The sequence below is a fragment of the Perca fluviatilis genome, chromosome 16, assembly GCF_010015445.1.
Source record: "Perca fluviatilis chromosome 16, GENO_Pfluv_1.0, whole genome shotgun sequence".
In the NCBI taxonomy this organism is placed as follows: domain Eukaryota; kingdom Metazoa; phylum Chordata; class Actinopteri; order Perciformes; family Percidae; genus Perca; species Perca fluviatilis.
Genome location: NC_053127.1, coordinates 33,369,989 through 33,390,948, shown reverse-complemented (window position 1 = coordinate 33,390,948; position 20,960 = coordinate 33,369,989). Strand labels below are relative to the sequence as shown.

Sequence of the window (20,960 nt, the reverse complement as noted above, 5' to 3'; positions counted from 1 at the left end):
ATAGGTTTACAAAGTGAAAAAGCCCAAAGTCCCCCCCAAAGGGACTTACCATCTCCAACAGAAAACTCTGTTCACCAACTGCTCCAAACAGCTCTATTGTAGTCCAGCCTTTACTTCAGAGACAAACGTGGGCCACTTTGGAACACGTTATAATGCTCACCTAGCTGCTAGCGTGGCATGCCCTCATACTCTGCTTCTGACTGGCTAGTAGTCCTTACCTAGCTACTGTCAGGGCACGCCCTCATACTCTGCTTCTGACTGGCTAGTAGTCCTTACCTAGGTACTGTCAGGGCACGCCCTCATACTCTGCTTCTGACTGGCTAGTAGTCCTTACCTAGGTACTGTCAGGGCACGCCCTCATACTCTGCTTCTGACTAGCTAGTAGTCCTTACCTAGCTACTGTCAGGGCACGCCCTCATATTCTGCTTCTGACTGGCTAGTAGTCCTTACCTAGGTACTGTCAGGGCACGCCCTCATACTCTGCTTCTGACTAGCTAGTAGTCCTTACCTAGCTACTGTCAGGGCACGCCCTCATATTCTGCTTCTGACTGGCTAGTAGTCCTTACCTAGCTACTGTCAGGGCACGCCCTCATATTCTGCTTCTGACTGGCTAGTAGTCCTTACCTAGCTACTGAGCATGTGTGACTCCCAACAAAGATGGAACAGAAGTGAGATGTCTCACTCTGTAGTTAAAACAGAGAGTTCAACACACGAAAAGAGGAGCTGCAGCAATGTGCAGTACAACTAAAATATGGTGTTTTTTGAAAATTAAACCACATAAACCTCTGGTACTATTCCAGTATAGTTCTGGTCATATTCTGGTACAACCTCTAAATACAATTATGAACCTGAAAATGAGCATAATATGAGCACTTTAAGTGACAGGTGATAAGTCTGCAGCTCTCTGCTCTCTGTTATTATCATACCTACACACCGACATACACACACACACACACACACACACACACACACACACACACACACACACACACACACACACACACACACACACACACACACACACACACACACACACACAAACACACAGCACACACACAGCACACACACAGCATTCACAGTAAATTGAGCAAAACAAGACATTTCAGGTTCACAGATTAACACGTCCCGGCATAAAGTAATGTGTGGTGCTGAATGCTGGGAAAAATGACAGTGTGAAGGGAATTTGAATGAATAGGGCAAATGGAAGACAACTCACTATCAGCAACCAGAGTGACAATACAGAAAGCTTCAGGGAGCGTGTTGAAAGGAGGATTCCAGGTGAATCAAACAGGAGATGTTAGGAATCAGACAAATGCCATGACGCTGAGGAGAAAAGAATAACACGCGATGCAATGTTCAAGGTTGTATTAAGATACTGTAATTACCACATTCTCCAATCACAGTATTTGGAAAATGATCAGCGAGGTACTACCATGTCATTTAAAATAATCCAACTACCGGTCAATCAGCCTACACACATCACCTACATCAGAATTCTGTTTGTTGATTTCAGTTCAGGTACTGGCTTTGACTCTAGTACACTTTTTCCTGCTTCCAACGTTACATCCAATGTTACGTGATTGCTGGATATACCAAACTAACTTTTTTTCATTTTCCTGGAGTATTAGCGAATAGCATACAGAAACATCGCAACTGTTGTGTAAGTTTGCCTCTAACTTTCACCACTTATAGCTTATTACGTTAATACCGCAGTTTAAAAAAAGCAAATCATACGCCTATTACCACGGCTTTGACTTTGACTTTTTTGCGTTGCATGATTACTGGATATAACGTTAACAACCAAACTCTTCTTCGCTTTCCTGGATCAACAGAGGATTGCTTACATGGACATCGCACGAGAGACAAGACAACGCCGCTGTCATTAAACTGTGGTGATATCATGCAATATTGTTGACGAAAAAGACAACACTACAATGTATTCTTTATTATGAGAGGCCGTATAGGAGGTAATTCATACTTCTGTCTTACACACACTATCATAATCTTGCATATACACCACTATACTCATACACACACACTATTATAATCCTTTTACATGTATGTATGAGAGGGTATAGTTGTGTATGTGAGAGAGTATAGTAGTATATGTGAGAGAGTATAGTAGTGTGTGTGAGAGAGTATAGTAGTATATGTGAGAGAGTATAGTAGTGTGTTGAGAGATTATAGTAGTGTTGTGTGAGAGATTATAGTAGTGTGAGAGAGTATAGTATGTGTGTGAGAGTATAGATAGTTATGTGAGAGAGTATAGTAGTGTGTGTGTGAGAGAGTATAGTAGTATATGTGAGAGAGTATATAGTGTTGTGAGAAAGTAAAGTAGTGTGTGTGGAGAGAGTATGTTTGAACGGACGTGAAACGGAAGGCAGTTTGATTACTCAGCTCCTGATTGGTTGACAAAGAAGAAGAGGCGGTGGACGGTCAAATCGGCACTGTCATTATAATAGTTTGGCTGAAGTGGAGCTGTAATGGATAGAGAGAGGATGTGTGGGTTTAAAATTTCGGAAATTAAAAAAAAAGGTGAGCTATTGTCAACGATGTCTCGACAATTAAATTAAGTCCAACAGAGCTCTGATTCGGAGATGCAGAGATTATTCAGGGGTGGAACTGTAAATCCAGTCAGACCTGGCTCCAGGCTAGCACTGCTACTTCTAGCTAGCTAGCTCAATGGAACACGGAGGACCCCGTTACCAGACGAGACAGCGTTTCGGTGGATCGTCGTCGAAATCCAGGAAGAGGTAAGTTGATGATAAAAATAGGACCATTGACATAGGACCCCTTTTTTATTAACGTCATTCTATCTGCAGTGTTCCCCCAAATTCATGTTAGCATGGTCGTGGCGTTAGCGCTGCTAACTAGTTGCTACCCACATAACACGGGCTAGCCATTTTCCATTGAAAACTTTGCAATATCTCCACTAGCTAGCTAGTGCTAGTTAATATGATCAAGCAAGTTTGATCAAGCTGTGTGAAATAATTTCAGAAATCAGGTTTCCGAATTAAATCTGCTTACATGAGAGAGACGACACATTGTCTGTAAAGCCCTTTGATTAACCACAGTATATTTTACTGTACAATGTACATTTGACTTTGACTAGGAGAAAAAGCTAGCAGCAGCAGTTATGGAAGCATACTGGTAATTGTAGTACCCATTGCTGCGCTCCTGTTATTAAATTTCAAACACATTGTAATTTGCTATCAGTGCGCAGCTTATTGCAACGCAGTTCTGCATTTATTGGATTTCACCTATCTTTGGGTAAAGAGAGAGTAGGCGTAGATAGGCGTTTTACAGCAAAGATAGGTTAAATAAGAATGCTCGGTCTTGCAATCATCTGACTGGGTGACGATATTTAGTCTGTGTGTGTCTTTGAGTACCATGAAAAGCGCTATATAAATAAAATGTATTATTATTATTATTATTAAAGAGTGCAATATACATGTTTACATATGTTTATTACAGTGAATAATAATCTAAATACTGCTAAGCAGGGCTCTCAAGTGCTTATTAAGCATTTTAGAATGTCACTCTTGTGTGGTGAAGCCACATATTTGTTTTTATATTTCTGCAATCTGTGTGATTTGTTTCTGACTTTCATATGAATGTTTAAACCAGGCTTGGTCAGTGTTAAATATACTACTGTGATTAAAGGAGTTAAATAAAAGATGTCATTCATATAAATTCATGCATCACCTAATTTCATCATCACATACAGGCCTGGCCTCCAGGAAAGAACAGTTTGTTTAATTTATCTAATCTTGTGTTGTTCATACTATACAATGATTTATTACAGATTATCTGGCCAATGCTGGGCGTCTAAGGCCTTTGAAACGCATAGAAGACAAAGATCTCTTGGTGGAGGATATCATCATGTTTCAGCTGGTTCATCGAGTTAGTGGAGCACTTCAAAGGTTTGTGTAACTCCATTTTTTAGCAAACATAATTAACCCTTCTAAGGTGTTCATATTTTTGTTCCACAGCCAATGTTGGACCCACCACATTATTAGGTTTTTAAATCAATACAGCCATAAACATGTATATAAAAATACTAAACAGAGGTTTACTTAAGCTCAATTACCAATGATAGATACATCATTTATGGTTCATATTTGCCATTTACTCCAACTATAAAAAAGGTAAAAAAATAAATAAAATAGAAACAAGATTTTTCATTCATTATCATCAATCATTATCATTATTGGTGCTTATTTCTTAGAACTTAATCAGAACAGGTGAAAGTTCTTGAAATGTAACAATTTTTTAACTTTGTGTGAGAATAGCAGGTACAAAGTTTCGTAGCACCTACAATTATTACACTGTAATAATTACACTTGGGTCCAGTAGACCCGAACACCTCATTTGTATTAGTTATGTGTAGGGGGGTGTACCGTGTACACTAATTGAAAATAAGTTATTTTTTATGTTCTTCAAAGAAAATGAGCCAAGGCCAATGAGTTTGATTTAGAAGAAATAATAAATAGCATCATTTTTATTTTAGCAAACATTGAAAATGGGTCCCACAGACCTGAACAGCTTACAAGGATTAAGAATAATGAAAGATTTTAACATATTTTTAAAAGTCAATGTACAACCAAACACTCTGAATAAAGGCTTGCATGTATCATATAAAATAACTTAAAGAACATCACGTTTTAGATAGTTGTCAAAGACAAGGCCTTTTTGCATAATCAACAAACACTGAACTGTCTTATAAGTCATCCCTTCCATGTGCTGTGTGATAATTTATCCAATTTGAAAAATTATATTTGTATCTTCTCATGATACATTTTTACAGGTTCAGGGAGGGGATGAAGACCCTTGGTGTTCTTGATGCAATAAGAATGCACCCAGATGCTTTCAGACCGCTGTTTTGTCACGAGCCATCCCCACTCACAGCGGATGTACTAGAACTGTCAGCAGTGGGCAGGAACAAAAGAAGGGCAGAGGAATGTGTGGCTGCATTTTGGAGGGACTACCTGCTGGATGTTGAGGGTAAGTATTATTGCTAGTTATGGAATAAAAATCTTTTCATATGCCCTTCTGTCTGTCTTTGTCTTTCCCTCCTTTTTAAAAGTTTTCTACATGCTAGGTTTAACTTTTGTTTTTGGTGTATTTCTTTTTCAGAGCAAGAGGGACCCTTGCAACTTGGGGGTATCCTGGCCTTTACGACGGGAGCAAATGATATTCCACCCCTGGGCTTCTCCCCACTACCTTCAGTGGTTTTTCTCCATGAGCTGCCCCTCAGACAAGGCCGTCATTTACCCACCGCAAACACATGCATTAACTGCCTGCGGTTGCCAGTCCTGAAAAAATTCGAGGATTTTAAGGAAACTATGGATTTTGCATTAAAAAACACTCAGGGATTTGGTCAGGAATGACTTCCAAGAAGTCCTTAATATACATTATTAAAATCTGTTGCCTGTTGAACTTGACTAAATTGAAGAGGCATCGTTGTCAATAACTCACCATTTCCTAATACATTATTAATGTCTTGTTTAAACAATTAAAAATGGAATAATCATCCCCCCTGCTATTGTCTTGTGTACTGGTAAAATTTATATTTTAACTCAACTATACATGGTTGAGAGAAGGCAAGGTATGTGTATAGGGTGACTGATTGTATTTTTACTTGGTTTTTAATTCACATGTGTATGTATCTAGGTATACATGTTTATGTGTATATGTATGTATGTATGTATGTATATATATATATATGGATATGTGTGTGTGTATGTATGTGTATTTTTTTTTCCTTTTTAATTTTTAATTTTATATATATATATTTTTGTATTATTTAATTTTTTGTTTTTTCTGTTATTTTTTTAATTTAATTATTTTTATTATTTATTTTTAAATTTATTTATCTTTTCTCTCCTCTTCTTTAACTTGTTGGGGTAAGGACAGTCGTGCGCTACCTGAAGTCATTTTGGTGTGAATGGTGGTTTATTTCCTTCCTGTTCTGACTTGTATGTTGGTTATGTTCTATTTCGATAACAATGAATAAAATCTATTTATAAAATGGAATAGAATAATCATTTGACTAAAAAGAAAACTTTTCACTGGCCTTTTATTAACCTTTATTAATTGCCTTGACACTAATGAAGTTGCTCACTGATAGAGATCACTAGGCTAAAAAAATAATAGAATGCCATGGTTACCGTCATTGGCTAGTGGGTCTACAGTTTCTAGAATTCTGTTCATAACTTTAATTGAAAATAAAGTCATTTTCTGGAACAACAACATTGAAGTCTCAAAATGTACTTCATTCATTTCAGCGTTGTCACTCCTAACTAAAATGTTCTGCACTGCTGCGCGCAACTCGGATCGCGAGCCCGTGTAAAATGATAGAAATTAAGGTCCCGTCAGGTCCTGTCGGGTCCTGTCAGGTCCTGTTGGGTCCCGTCGGGTCCCGTCGGGTCCCGTCGGGTTCGGTCAAAGATCTTCAGCTCTACACCAAAGCTTCCCTGATTGTCATCCTCTTCAAACTGCTGGTTAATCAATAGCAAGAAAGAGATCGTCCGAGTATGTTTGTTTGTTTGTTTCTTTTATTTGTAAAGCGTCTTTGAGTTCCATGTAAAGCGCTATATAAAACTTATGTATTATTATTATTATTATAATTATAACCATTGAGCTCAGAAATTAATCTTTCCAAAATGTCATGTCCCAAATTGTCAGTTTCCCTCACAATTCTCTGAACACACCGCAGTGTATCAGTGAAAAAGATAGTAATGTTTTCCTCATTACCATATACTTCCACAAACAAAAACTGACCTTGAAAAAGAAACTAAATAAAATAAGAATAAATGTTTTCGTCCAAAAAGGTTGTTTTTTTCCTTAAAGTTTATGCTGCTTGATTTAAATGTTCCTTGTTCCTCTGAGTTGGTGATAGCTGTACTTTCAAAGCAGCAAGCCCACCAGATAATGATAATTTAAAATGGCCCCTTTAGCCAATGAGGAAGTGAGAATTTAAGCTGTCTTCCTGATTGATCAAACCAACTTCCTTTTCAACTATACTCTCTCACATACACTACTATACTCTCTCACATATACTACTATACTCTCTCACATATACTACTATACTCTCTCACATATACTACTATACTCTCTCACATATACTACACATATACTACTATACTCTCTCACATACACTACTATACTCTCTCACATATACTACTATACTCTCTCACATATACTACTATACTCTCTCACACACACTACTATACTCTCTCACACACACTACTATACTCTCTCACACACACTACTATACTCTCTCACACATACTACTATACTCTCTCACATACACTACTATACTCTCTCACATACACAACTATACCATCTCATACATACATGTAAAAGGATTATAATAGTGTGTGTGTATGAGTATAGTGGTGTATATGCAAGATTATGATAGTGTGTGTAAGACAGAAGTATGAATTACCTCCTATACGGCCTCTCATACTTTCTCTCTCTCTCTCTCACGCTCTCTTTAGCTCTGTTTCTCTCTCTCTCTGTACACACACACACACACACACACACACACACACACAAACAGTCCGTAGCTAAATGTGAGATTGTCTCTGTAGGCTACTCCCTCCGGTTCTGGTGGTTGATTAACGCAGATATGTGCTGATTAGCTCTCATAAAGGGCCGGATGGGTAGCACACTGACATGAGTCCATGAGGCTAATGTCTGATTGTTCCACATTGTCATTGTGATATTTTGTGATTACATTCTGAATCTGCCCCGTTCTCTGTCAGGTAAATATAGTAGCACAATGTCTTCCTCTGATGTAGACGTAGCCTACACTGTAAGTCAGTAGAATAGGCTATACAGGGGAGTTGCATATTAAGTGGTTTGGGGTCCTTCTGTAAGTCATTCTGGGCTACAGTTTGGTTTTGGAGAAACAAGCAACCGGCCCATTCCAAACAGGCACATTTTGAACGGCCACTGTACTAGTCTTATAAAAGCTCAGAAAATAGCTTACAGCAGAACTGAGTAGCACATTATTTATTTATGTAATTTATTGTAATAAAGTAATTTATTTTGAGGAGTGAAGACATACTGAACAATGAAAGTGTTTTGCAGAGTAATCTCTATGTGTGTGGGTGCACTGTATGCAGGCACATGTCTACAGTAGGTATGACATAAACAAGAGAGTAAGGCCAAGCACACACACACACACACACACACACACACACACACACGCACACACACACAAAGAATTTCCCTAGTATTGTTAAAACCAAACCTATGCCCTTGTGCAGCATATTACTATATTATTTATGTCTATCTCCACTTTTCCACTGAGAAATATACAGGAACCAATTTTTCACAGTAGTTATTCATTTGGGAGAGAAATGCTCCAGTAGCAAATCCTGGCAACAAGCAGATAAAAACACGAAGTTAATATTAAGGCTAGCACAACATACTTAAAAAGCCCTACACACACTGACAAAGCTGAAAAAACACTCACTAAATTGCCTAGGTATATACATGTATTAGGTCATAAAATATGAATATAAAAGGTTATCTCCCTCTCCTGCCATTTCTCTGGCAGGTTCTGCCGTGCTGCTGGTGGGTTTAGTTGAATGCATGCCGAGCGGCTGCAGTCAGCTGAAGGTCCAACAGGAGGAAGCTTTCTATTCATTAGTCTTCCTCTGTAGTTGCTCTGTGAAGACGTTGAGGGACGTTTGAGAGTCCGTGCTGTGTTCAGCATTGTCCTGCTTCATATTCATAATGGTCATAATGGCACATGTTCACAGCTGTCCAGTGCAGTCCTCTCTGCTAGCTACTGAGTCACTCCTGTGGAGCTACCAGAGGTTAAGTGCTCAAGGGCACCTTGTCAGGAGCTATTCTGGAAAGAAGAGCATTAGTGATCCTTTTTTTTTCTGTGGACAACTATCATTCCGAGCTGGTCCAGGGATAAACCCTTCTCTTCCAATGTGTTTCTTTGACCTTAAAGTGGAAATTGGCCCACTTACCTGAATTATAGTTGGGTATCGTTTTTATTTTTTTCCGATACAGTGGCACTAAACAGTGCCTAAACTGATACTTCAAAAAAAAAGAAAAAACATCTGTGAAATTAAAGAACAGCTTGGTTATTGCTAAGGCCATATGGTCGAATGTAAATGATTTATTTAAAATGTATTAACAATAACTTATTGCTGTATATCAATATATCAATTGCTGTTAATCGACAAAAAGAAGAACCACTAGATGGCAGAAGGGTACTTAACAATAAACATTGAGTGCACAATGAGAACGCAATTGAACACACCATAAAGTCCTGTGTGACCACGGTGTCTCAAAGGTCAGCTTGTCTCCTCTGTGTCTTTAGCTGCAGACTGCTGGACGTCCCAGTGTTGGAATCCTTTCCATTGAAGTTTAGACCGTTTAGCTGTCAGCATTTTAACCGTGTTTAAGACAGCGTAGCTAACGGTAGACTAACATGACCTGCTGCCAAGTGTAGTATTAACTACCGTCATGTGTGGTGATGCTTCTGTTGTCTGTGAAGTCCATTCATGACCTAGTGTGTCGTTTAGGTATGAGGTAATATTGTTCAATGGCATATGGTTCAACAGGGATACAGGGAGTAATCAATCATTGAAAAGGAAAAGATAGAATGATTATGCTACATAGCAAGGGATTTAATTATAATAATCACAATTCACTGAAGGTAACCTTTATCCATTGCAGTGGAGTTGTAAAGAAAACAGCACAGAGTACCGTCATGTGAGGTATTTAGTTCATCGTTTGGAAAGGGTTTTCCCCAACTAAGACACCTTGCTGACAAGATGGCATAGGTCACAGACCTTAACATCAGACAGAAGACAGCTTTCAAATTGGCTGCACTTGTGAGCTCCAGCACTTGGAGAGAGGCCAACAATGGGTGAACTGTCAAAAACTCTCCTGCTGTAACACTTAGCAGACAGTCAGTATACTTTTCTCAACTGCATGCTAACATGGTTTGTGCTTGGTGTTTGTCGTGATTACACTTCAAGTTGTGTTTCAAATGAAATTGTCCATCCTCTCTTTGGAGCTTAACTGCATCAGTGTGGCAAGACAAAGTTGATTAATGGACCATTTCAGCATTTTTCATGTATATATATATATATATATATATATATATATATATATATATATATATATATATATATATATATTTTTTTTTTTGTCTATTAGCCACTCTGGCGGCGTGGCTCTATAGCATTGTTATGATGACCTCACACCAAAAGACTTTTCAAACGATTCCACTGTTGCAGACAAATTTCCAATATCGGATTGAAATCTTGAGAGTCTTGCAAGAGTTGGGGGTGCTCCCGTAGTCTCAATAGTTTGGTGTAAGGTGGTCATAAAACTCAATCCGAGTCAGTCTTTTTCCAGTCTTGACGTTCCGACAAAATCAGCACCTAACAGGCACCAGCAAACGACTAGAGCCAGTGTTGTTGATTTTCAACCCTTCTATAGTGTGTCGTCCGGATAAACGTGGACCTCCGGGTACTACCGCCATTCATCTGCATGTTTCCCTTAAGTTACCATATCTCATATATCAATGTTAAAGATGGACCAGGTCAGCACTTTATTTGAAGGGCCACAAACATGATGAAGTAATGAAGAAGTATTTTAGTACTTTTTATTTTAAGAATATACTGTATGTACACTGCTGGGACTGGTCAGTTTTTTTGAAGAAGACATGAATATTAATAAATAAGAAATCATGATGATTCAAATACCTCAATTGATGCATTCATTTTTTGTTCATGCATTAAGTCATGCATGATATACCATTAATCCTTGTACATTACTGATAGTTCATGAAGTACTACATGAATGAATGCCTGCTTTTTCATGCATGAATTCATGATAATTCATGTACCATTATTATAAAGTGTTACCGAATCAATCCTACTTTCAACAATGCTGGTGACCCACTGACTTTTCCTCTAGTGCCATCATAACCTAGACCACCTGCATTGAGACCACATCCTTAGACTTCTTCATCGGTACAGGTTATTCTCACAAACATCTTTACATTTTAAAATGTATTTAATTGCTTTCAACGTTTCCTTTGTGCATTGTCAGAAACAGTAGGGGGGTATTTGTATTTTTCACATTTTAGCTTCAGCATCCATTTACTGTATGTCAGATCCCCACATTCCCCTCTGCAAAATCATTTAACAATAGATAGATATTTTCTGCTTTCACTGCACAGTGAATTGTAAAACTCCACTGTTCAGAGGATTTCATGAAATGTGGGTGACTTTAAAATATCTTCTGAATTTGAATTATTGAGCAAAGCTCAACCAGATATAAGGCTCTACTCCAATGCCAAATATCCATTCATTTTCTAACTGTGGTTACAATGAATTATGTGTTATCATATATCCAGTCTGTATTCAAGGTCCTATCCATTTGTATTGCACAACACAATCTAAACCAGCCCCTAAGGGCACACTCATGTCCTCCCCTGTTTGTCGCTGTCCTCCTTAAAACTTTATTTGTTGGTTATATTTCATCAGATTCCATTGCATACTGACACAGCATGAAGCCTGAAAAGGTGTCCAAACACATTTACTCAAATGTGTTTGCACTCTACCAAATACAAATGGCAGCATTCGCAGGTGGGTGTAAAATCTCACAGTAAAGGTCCTTGTTTTGTCAGGTTAAAAGTGGCAGCGACCGGTGTCAAATGGTGATTTATATCCCCAACGGTCCAACACTGTTGTCAACAGCAACGTGGACCATAGTGCACACTGGGAATTTGAAATGCTTGCTGGAAAGTAACACAAAAATGAAAAAACATAATAGAATACACTCATCTTATGTGGTCATGTTTTGCAAACCGGATTTTCGGAGCCAAACTTGAGGAGCATGCTCATCACAAGAATGTAAGATTCAACTTGTGAGCTCTTGATTAATGCCAAAATCCCCAGAATGACAATCACATGAATCACATTCTGCTCCCCCAACCAACAGGTACTGTGATTTCTACTATTATTTTCCAAACCTAGAACCTTTTTTTATTATGCGACATGCAGCACAACGCATTAATATTTCAGGTGCCAGACACAAAAATAGATGATTTCTCAGCAGCATTGGACAAATAATGAAATAATACATGTCTACAGTTTATGCCACATGCTGCTATACGGACTGTGTACTAAAAAAGACATTGAATTAGATACATCTGTGAGTCAGCTTCCACCTCATGGGCCTACATGTATAGTTTTAACTCAGACTCGCTATACTGTATAGCAAATGGATAAAAATACTCAACGGGGCTGGTATGGTATTTGGCACTCATGGCCCTTGCTTGACCTAAAAAGTAGGATGGAAAGTACAATGCATTGCTTTGTGACGTATTGTGTGTTTGTGAGATATGAGGATTAAATAGACCATTTCACTCTGCAGTGTTCAAAATGATGCAAAGAGCCAACAACAGCCTAACATAAAGTGAACGTAGCCCATAATCATCATCCCGCTACACTGGCCAAAATGTCAGCACCTGTGAAAAGTTCCATTTACCATGAATATACGCCAAGTCCCAAATTTGCATATCTTTAGTATTCTCTGGAAAGCAGTTTGGAAAATGTGTCTAAGAAAAAGAGAAGGTTACGACACGCCCCGCAGAGTCCCTGGGACAGAATGGGTGACAAAGGATTCATATTAAAGACAGATTATTGTTTTCTCAACACACAATGCCTAGCCTTCAATGGACCACACTGGATGAATAGCATTACTCATACTGTCATTTCCTACTGCCACTGCAGGGTCAGAGGAGACAGCCGTATGGGAATCCACTTCTATCACAGTGCTCCATCAAACTCGAGACGTGAATCAGAAATAGTGGAGAAATACTCCCCACAGGACACACAAGTGTGACAGACATTTTAAGTACAGAATATGTTACTGAGCCACTGTTGACCTAGAAGCTGTATTCGCAGCTAATTCTTTTTTTAGGTAAGTAAGTAAAGCTTTATTTTTTTTAAACACAGTTACAAAGTGCTTCACACGGACACACAAAATATAAATGAATAAATAAATGAGTAAATACAAACGTAAAAAGTCAATTACAATATCCAGCACAATGAGAGAAAACCCAAAACCAAAACACAAGACAGAGATGGATATCTATTAAAGGTGCAATATGTATTGTATGAAGGTTAAAATAGCCAGTACAAATTAAATACGGCCGCTCCTGCCCAACTAACACGGAGTAGCTGAGATCACAACAATGTTGCTAGATGTCAATAGCCAGAGGACTTCACAGTACAGCAGAGTAGCTAACGTTAGACTATAACAGACAGCCATTACACACACGAGTAGTTAACGTTAGATGTTAACCATAAGTCAATATCATTTTACACAGCACAGTAACGAGATTCTGGTATTGACAGTCATAAAGTCGTCATCCGCCTTGTAACCACGACAGAAAGAACATGCCGTTTAAAATTACAGTATAATCGCTATTCACATCAGTTCATGCTTACCGGCTTAAATTACAAAACATAAACCCTGTCAGAACATTACTTGACACAACGGTACAACGCTAACAACTGCAAACCACAGTCGTTTTCATATATTGCCTTCTGCTTGTAATAACACCGTTACGCTCCACACTGAAGAGGCTATGCCGTAAACAGCCAGGCCCGCTGCTGGTTCCTTCCGGTAACGTTAGCAGTTAACAGGTTAGCGCAGCAGTTAGCCAGGAACATCGACTGGTTCACTAACCGTTTTAAAGTAATCAACTCCAGTAATTCAATGTAATTATATTAATAACAACAGTCCCTAGTGCCGTGATAAATAGTTAGCTAACCGCCATTTCCAGGAGAAATGGCATTACTTTGCTTTGGGCCCTAAGCGTCTCCATCTTAAATACCTTCAATATTACCAGGTTAAGCGCTTTGGTCACAACCGTTGAAAAAATGCTGTTTTCTATTTTTAGGTCGGAAGATTAGTCTTCTGCTCCGTTTGTTTGCTGCTTTCATGGCTGTACTACCGTTACAGCGTAGCGTGCGGGTTTACATTTTACAGGTATATCTGGCAACCCAGCCTGGCTGTCAAACCGGGCCGTTGATAACAACACACAGATCAAAACATAAACATAAATTCCGTCACGGAATGTAAATTTCAAAAAGAAAAATACTGAAATTAGCATTGTTGTCAGAAAAGATAGTATTTCAGTTTAACATGTTTCCTTAATATCTGATGAGGCATTGGTGTCATTTTTGGATTTATTACAGTACAAATATTACATATGTTTATGTTTTGATCTGTGTGTTGTTATCAACGGCCCAGTTTGACAGCCAGGCTGGGTTGCCAGATATACTTGTAAAAACGTAAACCCAGCACGCTACAGCTGTAACGGTAGTACAGCCATGAAAGCAGCAAACAAACGAACAGGATCAACAGAGATAGATTCTACCCGACCGAAAAAAAAGAAAACAGCATTTTTCTAACAGTTGGTTCGTGACCAGAGACGTAACAACCCCCTGGTAAATATTGGAGATGTATTTGAAAGATGGAGACAGCTTAGAGCCCAAAAGGACGCGAATTCGCTTATTTCCTCCTGAACAGGTAAGCATTAGCTTCAGGCTAATTTATCACAGCTACTAGGGGCATTTTTTGTCATTTCAACATTTGTGTACTCACATTGAATTATATAGCTAGAGTACCGGAGTTGGTTACTTGCAAAAACAATTGAGACAGTAAAGTGATCCCGACTGGTCCTGGCTAACGCTGCCTTGCTAACCCTGCTTACTGCTAACGTTACCGGGGGACCAGGCAAGCCCATGGCCGTTTACAGCATGTAGCCTCTTCAGCGGCTGGAGCCGACAACGGTGAGTTATTTTAAGCCACGAGAGGGGGGCTGTAAATCAGAAAGAGAGGACTGTGAGTTTGCAGTGTGTTTAGCGATTGTTGCCGTAATTCTAAGCCAATGAAGTGTGTTCCGTCGGCAAGGTAGTGGTATATTTAGCGTTTCGTATTGTAATTCTAAGCCGAGGAAGTGTGCCTGACTGGCGTGTGGAGAGGACGGTGAGGTTGTTGTGTTTTTAGTGGTTCATACTGTAATTTTAAACCGAAAAAGTGTGTCTGTCAGTTGGTTACAGAGCCCCGAATGAGCACGGGCTTTTATGACTGTCAATATAGCCAGAATCTAACGTTAGCTACGCTGTGCTGTGGAGTAATGTCTGGCTATGTGAGACTAGCATCTAACGTTAGCTACTCTGCTGTGCTGTGAAGTAATGTCTGGCTATGTGAGACTAGCATCTAACGTTAGCTACTCTGCTGTGCTGTGAAGTAATGTCTGGCTATGTGAGAAAAGCATCTAGCAACATTGTTGTGAATGCTGCGGTCTCAGCCTTGCAACCTCCGTGAACTTCGAGTCTGGGCAGGAGGGGGCGGGGGAAACGACTCTCCAGTATTTTGAATTTGTACTGCAGTAACTATTTTAACCGCTAGCTGCCAGTATTACACACAATATTACATATTGCACCTTTAAAGTAAGAAACATTGCATTTTTAATAATACACCAAGCAGTTTAAAGTCAACACATTTCTACTTCTGTCATGCCTGCCATCTGTTTCTTTTAGGTGTCATAAACACACTGTTACTTTTTTTTGCTTTATCCATCCATTATACGTTCACAACTGGCCACTTTCCTTTGAGTCTTTGCAGCAGCATACTGTATGACTGTGAATTAGTTAAACAAGTGAAGCACTATACGTACAGCTGTCATGTCCTGCATGTTTGCGTAGATCACAGCTGACCTTGTTAATCTTTTTTTTTTAAAACCTTGACTAAACTACTCCCTGGAACCACCAGAATGGCTACATATGGTGGAAACACTTTAAGTGCAAATGCTCTATGAACACTATAGGCATTCGACAATACAACAAATTATTACCATAAATTATTCATAATTATTCATTCATAAGTGTTCACTCAGTATTCATCTATTCAAGGTCATGGGCACTGGCTGGTATAGACACCAAATGGATGCTACTGCCTTTCACAATTAATCACAAGTAACGGATAACTCCAAGCCCATGTCAAGGATTCTTCATCATTACAATGGGGGTCTAAGCCCAGACAGCTATAAGTGCGCAGTGGCAGTTTGATAATGGCCAGCACATGCAATCATTACACCATTAGTGTCATTTTGTTTAAAAAAAGGCTTGAAGCAACAACAAAAAAAGAACTCAAATGGTTTATGAGTGATGTCAGTTAGAAACAAACACATGTAACACATTCTAAAAGTAGGCAAATGGCACAGATGCTCGGGGTCTTTCACTAACGAGGACTTTCTATCGCTGTGTTTCCAGCCTCAAACGCAATTCACGCCAATTCATGAGCTAGTGACTCAGAACGAGGAATGCCATCCATTTATGTGGGACAGGGTTTCTGCGGGGTCTTACTTTTATCAAATTTAAAGGGCTTAAAAAGTCTCAAGTTCGCTGAAGTATTGTGTTGTAGTTAGGGCATCACTTTAATTTTAACAATTCTGATTCCGGTTATCGATTCTCGATTCTTTAAAGGGGGGGAGTTGAAACGGGTCACATGCTTATTTCACAAATAAGAGTAAAGTTTTACTTTGATTCAATGGTGGTTTGCAGTTTTACCGTGATTTTTTTCATTTTTTGACTTTTTTTTATTCCTTTGTGTTGTAGTACTTTCTGTCGTTAGTCCAATTATAATTTGCTGTATTACGACTATAAATTAGACCAATATGCAACTTATAGTGCAGCCAATCTAGACACCAGTCCTATAATGCCAATGAGGAAATCGGGGAATTGTTTCAGACCATGTTTCCGCACTGTGACATCTTACTTTCTTTATGTTGCGAGAGAGCTCTTACATTTTATTAATAATGGTCCTGAAAACTTCAAAATTCTTACATTTGACTTGGTGAAACCTGCAGAATCCCTATGGGAGTGAATGACTCTGTCATTATCCTGTTGTAAAACCAGGCGATGCAGAACAGCTGTAAGTGAGCAGGAATAGGAAGGGTTATACAGCCAGAGTCAGGATGAGGATAACACCTGAAGCCCAGGCATGAGAATCTGAACAATAGATGGTAAGCAGCATTTACACACATTCATGCAATCATAAAAACCCTTTTATCGAGATATTTTGAATTAATAGCATGGTAACTGTGAGCCAAAACAGGCCATCCCAGCACTGGTGGGCAAAATACCGAAATCTGAAGCTCATTTGAGTGCCATATTCATTAAATATGCAACATGGACGTGAACAAAACAGACAAAACAGCCAGATGTCATGTGCCACTGGATGGAATGAATGAACATAAATTAGTAGATCACTCTAAATGCAATTTATTCTGTAGCATTTTCTTTAGAATGAACTTTCATGATGGATGGATGGATACTGTCACATTACTCTTTAGCCTCATATTATGTTTAATTATTTATTTATTGAAATATGTCAAACATACTCACAGCCAGGAACATATTCAGTGGAAATTAGTAAAAAATATATCATGAATTCAGAAAGAATAAATATACACTATATGGCCGGAGTAGTTCTGACTTGAGCAAAGCAGGAAGTAAGGTGAGGAAGTTAAAGAGCGCTAAAATACCAGAAAAGGAGGCAGGTTGGGGCTTTCCTAGGTGTTTGTTTGACACATCCCCTGTCCCAACCTCACTCCTTAAATTACACAACTGTAGCCAGCAGTGTTGGAACAGTGACTGTTGATAAAAGTCAAATTTAGAGTCAGGAAGCTGAAAACATTACATACATTACACGTCTTAGAACTTCAGTTAAAGTCCTGCATTGAAAATGTTACTTAAATAAAAGTATGTAAGTATTGTCAGGAAAATATACTTTAACATTATACTTTATACTTTAACAATTTATATATATATATATATATATTTTTTTTTTTAAAAAGTGTATTAAAAGTAAAAGTACTCAATACAGAAAAACCCTCCCATTGGAGAAAGTGTAAAGGATCCAACCAGTTGTGTGTTCAATGGTCTTATCATCTCAGCTGTTATATTTTTGCCTAGTTTATTTTAGAATCAAACATCAGATTTTATAAACTATGTGTTAAAAAATGTGTTTTGTGTGCAGAAATCTTAATGTATAAGGTAACTAGTAACTAAAACTGTCAGATGAATGTAGTGGAGTAAAAAGTACAATATTTGTCTCTGAAATATAGCGGAGTAGAAGTAGAAAGTGGCATGAAAAGAAAAGACCCAAGTAAAGTACAAGTACCTCAACATTTTAAGTACAGTACTGGAGTAAATGTACATATTTAGATTCCACCACTGGTCTCAGATCTCAGATCTATGCACACGTTTCCAGTGTGTTTAGAGGTTGATGCTCTTTGTTTCCTCCATGGTTCGGAGCCAGAATACAGCTCTGACGTTCTCTCTCGATAAAAACCCTGTAGACCTGTCCCTCTGCTGGGAGCGGTCCGCTAACTGCTCCAGACAGGGGCGAAGCAGGGTTTAGTTTCATGTTGCATGTACAGTATAGTGAATAGCCTTCCAGAGGATCTGGAACTTGCCTAAACCCTGCCTCCTTTTAAATGATTCTAAAAGCTTTCATGTTTTCCCTCTGTGAGTTACTAACATTTCTGACTACTTTAAATTGCACTTGCCATTTTCTTCATTTTTTGATTTTTCATTTCCCTATCTTGTATCTTGTTTAATTCATTCCTTTTTTATGCCTTAATGCACTTTGAATGAAATGGACTGCATAAATGTTCTGTCTTTACTTCCAGTCAGCCTCACTGAATGTGTTAGTACACAACACAAAGGTGGTGGCCCTCACTTTGTTCAAATGGATTTACAGTCCATGCTACAAATGGTATCTCCTACGGCTGTTAATTGGATGCCGCTGAATGCAATGTTATGATTGCATTAATATTTATATTTCGGATGGAACTGCATTGTTTATGTCCCCTTCTCTGTGTCAGGAACTCTTGTAACTCTCCCAAGGCCTGTTTGGGTACAGTATTTATACATATAGTTCTAGCACAGCTTCTTGATTATAGATTTAGTTACTACAGGTTGCACTAAACTTTGCAGGGCTGTTAGAGTACACATTTTTACTTTCAAGTAATTGTATTCATCAATTAGTTCTATTTTTGTTAGAGTTGTCAAAATGAGCGCGATAATAACGAGTTAACGCAAAATCCTTTTTAACTGCACTCTTTTCTTTCAATCAACGCACACCCGGTCCGTGATTTGGGCCTCGGGGTAGTTTGGAAAATCAGGAAGCGATGCAGCACTACGTTGTGGATGGATGGCTAGCAGAAACCGTAAAGTTTCGCGCATCTCGGTTCTGATCTATGGGGAGACCCGCCGTGTGCTGAAGGTGTTCCTGGAGAACGTGATGCCGTCACCTAACTCCGAGCACGCCAAGAGGAAGACGGTGAGAGCCATGGAGGTGGCGTACGCTCTGAAGAGGCAGGTTAAACCTAAACCTGAATCAGAAAAAAAGAGCTACACACTTCGTCTAAAGAGAGACTTCCCGTTCTGAGTAACGGGCTTTAATACTTACTAAACTTAAAGGTGCCCTGTCACCCGTATTTCATTACTTTGTGGTAATGTCTGAATATCTACCATGGACTCTGTAACATTTTTTGTGGAAAAAATGCCTTGGTTACCTTGTTTCAAGCCATTCTAGCGTGGTATAGAAAGTCTGCAGAAAGACTCAGCTAGATTTGTGCCAGTTCTCATTAATATTCAACGAGCTAAGCTGCTTGACTCTGATTGGCTAACAGCTAGCCAATGAGAGCCTGGCTGTCAGAATCCTTTACCCAGCCCAACTGGACGAGCTCATGAATAGTAATGAGCTCAGGCAGTATGACGTCAGACTGACCAGCTTTTGTAATTGGCCTGATTTCTCCCCTTATTTGTTTTCAGTGGCTAGAGCTGACAGAAGAGATAGCAGTTCATTTTCACATTCATAACACACATATGGACCTAACATATTTCAAAAAAACGTTTTTGGTTTTGTGTGGCAGGGCACCTTTAACTAAATCAATAATCATAAAAAAACTGCTCAAATGGCAAGTTGACTCTCAAAGCCCTTCCAGATGGTTTTATCCACAAGACTAAAGTTATCTGCATGTGATATCCATGTGAACTGAGTTACCATAGGAGCACATCCAGTCTCAAATACCACTTGAGCATTACAAACTTGAAAAATATCTCTTTTAAAGTACATTTAGAGCAGATAAAAAAATTTGATTAATTTGCGATTAATTGCGACTTAACTATGGACGTTCCACCTTCAGGATTGTTCAGGTGCGGCCGGATGTCCGTCACCTTCCTCTTCCTTTGTGTTGCCATTCTAAACTCCGGTGGATTTGTGAGGACTATGGTTAACTGCTCCTCAGATCTCTGCAGGGTAAATCCAGACAGCTAGCTAGACTATCTGTCCAATCGGAGTTTTCTGTTTTGCACGACTAAAACTACTTTTGAACGTACACATGTTCCACCAAAACAAGTTCCTTCCTGAGGCTATTTTGCAGAGGCTCCATTGCACCGTCCTGTGCTTAGCACCCAAGACAATTGTGATTGGTTTAAAGAAATGCCAATAAACCAGAGCACGTTTTTCTCCCATCCAGGAATGCTGTGTGGACTAGCCAGACCCTCCTCCACCATGCTGTATAGGAAGGTCTGCCAATGACAGACTAACTATGGACAATCATGCTATTAGTTGCGATTAAATATTTTAATCAACTGACAGCCAAAAAAATGAAGGCTGTCAATCAATTAAAATATTAAAATATTACATTTCTTATCAATTAATAGCCATCTGACTGCTTTTGACATAAATAATATGTTTTTAGATGTGTAAAATGGTTAATAGCTTTTAGATTTTTAATATGATCATTCAAATGAATATAAGACATATGAATGTGCAGCATTTAGTGTGATGTATGTTTAATATTACCAAGTAATGCCTGCACA

At 38.8% G+C, this 20,960-nt stretch overlaps 2 protein-coding genes across 3 annotated transcripts in view; one reads left to right on the top strand and one right to left on the bottom strand.

The window, feature by feature from the left end:
• opcml (opioid binding protein/cell adhesion molecule-like) overlaps positions 1-20,960 on the bottom strand; it is a 391,660-nt gene that overhangs the window by 112,304 nt on the left and 258,396 nt on the right. The window lies entirely within an intron of this gene.
• LOC120543965 (G2/M phase-specific E3 ubiquitin-protein ligase-like) lies at positions 2,541-5,535 on the top strand. The gene is made up of 4 exons (XM_039777410.1): positions 2,541-2,753; positions 3,806-3,923; positions 4,808-5,004; positions 5,137-5,535. Exons 2-4 carry the CDS (start codon positions 3,883-3,885, stop codon positions 5,388-5,390), a joined length of 492 nt encoding a protein of 163 aa, XP_039633344.1. The 5' UTR covers positions 2,541-2,753; positions 3,806-3,882; the 3' UTR covers positions 5,391-5,535.

Excerpts from the sequence above, each read along its gene's own strand:
- LOC120543965 (XM_039777410.1), top strand. The coding sequence starts at position 3,883 with ATGTTTCAGCTGGTTCATCGAGTTAGTGGAGCACTTCAAAG. Across the intron at positions 3,924-4,807 it reads GTTAGTGGAGCACTTCAAAG|GTTCAGGGAGGGGATGAAGA; the intron begins GTTTGTGTAACT and ends ACATTTTTACAG. Across the intron at positions 5,005-5,136 it reads CTACCTGCTGGATGTTGAGG|AGCAAGAGGGACCCTTGCAA; the intron begins GTAAGTATTATT and ends TTTCTTTTTCAG.